The sequence below is a fragment of the Sinocyclocheilus rhinocerous genome, unplaced genomic scaffold (genome assembly GCF_001515625.1).
Source record: "Sinocyclocheilus rhinocerous isolate Xijiao unplaced genomic scaffold, SAMN03320098_v1.1 scaffold315, whole genome shotgun sequence".
Lineage (NCBI taxonomy): Eukaryota > Metazoa > Chordata > Actinopteri > Cypriniformes > Cyprinidae > Sinocyclocheilus > Sinocyclocheilus rhinocerous.
In genome coordinates, this window is record NW_015630423.1 from 1036248 (window position 1) to 1042260 (window position 6013).

Sequence of the window (6013 nt, forward strand, 5' to 3'; positions counted from 1 at the left end):
ATTTTTATTAAATATTTATTTATTTGTGAAAAATACTTTGTCATCTAAAGTATAAGTATGTTTATTTAACACATTTATTTTTTTATCCATTTTCAAATTATTTTTAAATTTCTTAAATATTAAAATAAATAAAATTATATCTGCTTTATATCGGCCATCGGCCACCCTGCTTTCCAAGATATCGGCATCGGCAGTCAAAAAACCAATTTCAGTCGACCACTATCCGTAAGTCCAGTTAGTCAGACAGTGAAAGAACGTCAGTAACTGGAAACTCATGGCTAACATCCTACATGAGTAATCAAGAGACAAAAACACAAAAAGTGTGCACAAACCAGCGTGATGGCATTTACAGGCTGAACACCAATATCCACATCTAGGGTGGCAAACGTTCAAAGAAACGTTAAGGCTGTGATGTTAAAGGGCTGTGTTAACAAGGTTCACCCCTCTGATGTCATTCTCAACCACAGTCCACCCCCGGCAGTCTGGGATATCTTAAATTAAGTTCACTCTTCCCATCTTAACACTGCTGCTTCATATTAAACAGACAGTTCTGAAGCTCCGTAGTGTGTGTGTGTGGTGTTTATGTATTTCCAGCTACTGAAAACACATGAATGAATTCAGAAATAGAACAAACGCCCATCTGGACTGAAAAAGAAATCAGGAAGAGAGGGACAAACCAGTTCCCTCTGGTTTATCCTGCGGATTTTAACATTACCTCCGGCTTACTCTAAGGTTAGAGGTTAAACACACACACACAAACACACACTCTTCCCTCGGCTCCCGCAACGGTGAGTCATCACTCCATTCACGTCACTGACAGACAACAGCTTCCAGTGACAGACCAGTGCACAGCAGCCCCACTCGCCCTAACGCTACTCTTCCTCATCAACTCCTTCCTCTCAGAGAGTGGTGAAGCCCGCGTCTAAATTTAGTGACTCTGGCCCTTTTCCTGAAAGGGAACGGCTTCTTTGTCCCACAGAGACCTTGGCACATGTCAACAGGAAGCACATTAAAAATCAGTGTCAGTGCATTACAGTGACAACATTTAGTGATTCACTCAGCTCAGCAGATGATAAAAGATGAAATTTTTAAATATTTTTCACACCTTTCCGTGCCATTACACTGAATGAGAACACAAATAGGAAGCAACTTCCTTATTCAGGAACAAGATCAGTCTGATTCATTGATGAATCATTCGGACTGGTTCAATCAACTCAAAAAATAACAAAATAAAAGAAAATCTGGCTCATAAGAATATTTTGTTAATGAACTGGACATAGGCAATGCCTCAGTACCAATTCACTGTAATTGCTTGGAAAAAAAGTGACCAGTACATTATTCTTGCGTTCAGCAAAAGAACATGACCACATGAGGGTGAGTAAATGATGACAGAACTATTCCTGTTGCCGCCATGGAATCATAAATTCATGTATTTTATAGATCGTAACGTGAGAGATTCTTCCAAGTATAGATTTTTTTCATCAAAATGTCATAACTCGATGTTCCAGTGAAAAATACAGGTGTCTCACTGGTGATGTATGACAAACTTCTCCAATCATTTAGTCTGCTAAAACCCCAACCTCCAAAACTGACTGCAAACTCACATTCATTTTTGGTGCACTGCACTTACACCCTCCATAGTTTCCCCAAATCCTGTGGTGAGTAGTGTTGCACTTCTGCTTTAATCTTAATGCAGCATTTGGATGGATGATCACCTGAGTGTCGCTCATTGATAAGAGACAAGCTAACAAAGTGCTAGTCATAAATGCAAAAGAAAAAAATGATGCCCTTAGGTTTTCAGAACAAATTGGCTACCATTTCCATTTGGGTTTTCAGTTAAATGCTAAAGTGTCAATCTCATTTCAATGCTGCCGACTGCTTACTTTCACAAGTTCAAATCCTTGCCAAGCTAATCAGGCCAGCTAGGAGCAGAACAATCAGGCTTACCGCATACAATGAGCTGGATGCTACTGTTTTTCTAATCAATAGCTTCCCAAGGCACAGTAATCTTTCAATTACAGTCACACTCCACTTCTTCCTATTGCAGCAACTGCCAATCAGGGAGGTTGGCAGTTCGTAGCGTGTTCGCACCGTCCCACACAATGGCTGCAGACAAAAAGCGCTCTTCGCAAGCTGAGAGGGGGTGTAAGACATCTCATTGCAACCCTGCCGAGACCCACCAAACACTAGCTGACTGTTGTGACTGAGTTTCCAACACATATGGCAATTAGACCCAACACTGGATGGCTCTCTTAGTGAATGAGGATGTGTTGATTCAGACTGGGGGATCTGCTAGGAGTCATGATGTAGTCGTGTGGAAAGTGAGTTCAGTGGAAGGATTCTACTGTAGTTCAATAAAATATAAATATTTTTGAAGAACATACAGTGTTTCAGGACCTCGACCCAACCAGGAATTTTCCTGCATCAAGTACTTTGTCTGCCCTCAATGAAAGCATAATGTTGAGATTTGACTGTGTCAAAGGGCGAACAGGACAATGCAACACACACACACAAAGAAAACCCTTGAAAATTTGATTTATTGCTTGATTCTTTTTTATATCACGCCAACAAAAATAGAAACCAAAAGAAATCAAAACATGACTCGTGGCTAATTACAACAAAAAAAATTCAAAAGTCAATACTGCACTTTGTTATTTATCTAGTTAGTGGCTAACGAATTGTTATTCTCACACATTTGACAGAAAATAGCTTACTTCCGCATTGCAAAACAAGGCCGATAGAGCAGTGTATCATGTTAGATTCACTGGTTGCACTCAGTGTCATTGTGCTTGTGAATAAAATTAAACTCAACCTTGTTGCATTGGTCTCAGTCACTCATGTTGCCTCAAATAAACAACTCTTACTGAAAATTAAGGACTTCTAGATGTTTGGATGCTCCAAATCACTCTCAGGGTCATAAACTGGGACCTAATAACGTCTTTTTATAAGGGCATACCCGTTTTTACTTTACCAAAAATAGAAAATTCTAGTTGTATTCCATGAAAATCTAAACACTAGATTAAAGAGAAAAATCACAGGATAGCTTACATTTTAGAGAAGGCATTTAGGGACAGTGGGTGTTATGAAAAGAAAAAAATGTTACCCTCAAGTATCTGGGAACAAGGAGACTCAAGCCTGTGTTATACTTTCCGCATGAGCAATCCGGACGCGTACACGGACAGCGCAGACGCGGACTACTTGTATTTATACTTCCGAAAGCATACGCTGATGGTCCGCTCCGCGGAAGTGTTCCATACATGCGTGGTAGATCGGCTTGAACAATAAACAAACATGTGAACAAAGAATTGCCCAGAGTTATTGCACATCTGGCTGTCTTTATATTGTTTTATCGACGGAGTGTACAGGTTCGAGTAGCAACGGGCTTCTTCGTACTTGTCCGCGCCGTCACAAAAAATGGGAGGCACGCGGATGTCCGCGCACACTCTCCGATGACGATTTTTACGTCACGCATACCATACCCTAGCGGACTCGCGGACGCGGAAAGTATAACACAGGCTTCAAATCTCTCTAATCAATAACAAGAATTTACAGGTATTAATCAGCACTTTAACTCCAGTCAATTACGCGGTAAGTCTCAGACTGGTAATTACAATCATCTGAACTTGTGATTTGGCAAAATGAAACGCCACTTGCTCGTAGACTAATGTAATTATGGGTTAAATTACACAGAAATCCTTCTTAAGAGGAACTAAGAAGAAAAACGTACCTGTGATACACTGAAACTGACCATCATCTCGCTGGATCGTGAAGGCCTCTCCTGGGTTTACCTGCACCAAGATTACCTGAAGAAAGCAAGAAAGATGTTGTTAGAAGAAAACCAGCCTATTCAGACCACCTCAAAACTCTTAGCTCAACACATTCCCTTATTTCATAAAAAATGCATAAACTGCTTGGATGAAAGGTAACACTGCAATGAATAAAGATCAACTGTAGTGATTTGAATGAACCAACCTGTGAGGGCTCCATGAATAAAATCTAACAGGACTAAACTTCCTTCTGACCTCATCTAACGTCAGCACAGTGCTCCACGTGGCTCAGTTTTATTCCAGGCTAATATATCTAGTGTAAAAGCGGTCAACATTCAGCCAGGCACAAACATGCTTCTATGACCCTCATTTTCTCATGGCTATACATAACTGACACACAAAAAATGGAAACATTGTTTACTGCTATGACGAAAATGCTGATTCCAAGAAAAAAGAAAGGGAAAAACAGGAATATACACATACATACCAGCCATGGGGTGGCGGCAATGTGCTGCAAATTCAACATTTTCCCTTTTTTTTTTTTAAAACAAGAACAAAAACGGATGTTTATGTTTCCTTTGAGATCTGAGAATCAATAGAAATGTCATCAAAATGGATTTGTTATTGCCTTTTTGGCACTCTAAACTCCTCCAGTTTTCTGATCAATGACTGCGGCTCAGGGGAATCACGTGTGAATCTGACACAGCTGAATCGTGAAACAGCACAACCAATTTCCATCATAGTTTTAGCAATATCATCCACTCATGAAAGGTGCAAAAGAAAAGTGAAGATTTAAATAACACACAAAAACTAATTCACTATCTTTTGAACTCTCCCGTAACATTGCAGAATATCATTGACAATAAAATGATAAAAACAGAAATAGCAAGAACTGGGCTCTTTGCACTTAAGCAAAAATTATCCTAACATTAAACCAACACACCAGCAACCACTTAGAACACCTTAAAGTGTGTTTATATACACAGCGTATTTATTGCTTGTTGTCGCCAGTCTCTGTACTGTGAGCATCACTCATTACATTTACATTTACATTTAGTCATTTAGCAGACGCTTTTATCCAAAGCGACTTACAAATGAGGACAATAAAAGCAGTCAAAACTAACAAAAGAGCAACAATATATAAGTGCAAATGACAAGTCTCGGTTAGCATTAGTCTCATTACCAGTGCTGACGCTGTAATATTATTGGTAGACTGCACGTCTGGACATATCTTTAGATAATGAAATCACAAGATGATATAAATTACTGGTAAAAGATATTGACCTAATAGGAATTAGTTTTCATTTTAGTTTTTAGAATTTTAGTTTTAATTTTGTTGTCACTACTGCTCAGTCCATTAAATCATTAACCACATGATCTACCAATCTACAAAAATAAACTCACACATACTGCCAAAAATTTCTAAAACCTCAATTCGAGTGACTGATAGTCAGTCTTCTTGTCCCTCATATTGAACATGCAGGTTTTAATATAAAAGCAGCCGTGCTAAACTGCTCATTGCATCATATCTAGGGCTGTAGCTATCGATTATTTTAGTAATCGAGTATTCTACCAATTATTCCATCGATTAATCGAGTAATCGGATAAGAAGTCATTTTTCTTTATTAAGGAGCAATACTAGATATACAAGAGAAAATAAGATAGGTCTCTTAAAATAAACAACTAATTTGTTTCCTTTTTAGAAAAATAAATATTTTTACTGCTGAAATTGCATACATTAATTACCGTTAAAACTAAACACATTTAATGCATTTAATTGCCAAGTTACATTCAAAATGCAAATACAAATATATCAATAAAAAAAAAATATATATATATATATAAATAAAAAATAAAATAAAATAAATAAATAAATAAAAAAAAATCAATTTCACATTACCTTAAAAAAGGTAAACATTACAACCTAAAATTAAGGCATAAATCAAGAAATATAAAAATCAATTTCACATTACTTTAAACAAGGTAAAAAGGTACAAACTAAAACTAAGAAATAAATAAAAATAATAGTAATAAAAATAATAATACCTAAACATTTCATTTATGTCGTGCAGCTTAACTTTCAAGTTTCAGCCTAACTAAAGCTCAAGCATGACATGAGCCTTTACTGTCTTCTTGGAAGGCTTTGTGGCTTTTGTGAGAGGCAAAAATCAGTGGACAGGAAGGTAACTTGGAACAAGAACAAGAGTCCATACACAATTTCTAAACACATTTTTCTGCAACACACA

General features: G+C 37.5%; 1 protein-coding gene across 1 annotated transcript in view; it reads right to left on the reverse strand.

Moving 5' to 3' along the window:
• LOC107740387 (fibronectin type-III domain-containing protein 3a-like) overlaps positions 1–6013 on the reverse strand; it is a 93146-nt gene that overhangs the window by 54200 nt on the left and 32933 nt on the right. Inside the window, exon 3 of the mRNA XM_016552814.1 lies at positions 3728–3803. Coding sequence (XP_016408300.1) covers positions 3728–3803 — 76 coding nt within the window. The remainder of the gene's footprint in view (positions 1–3727; positions 3804–6013) is intronic.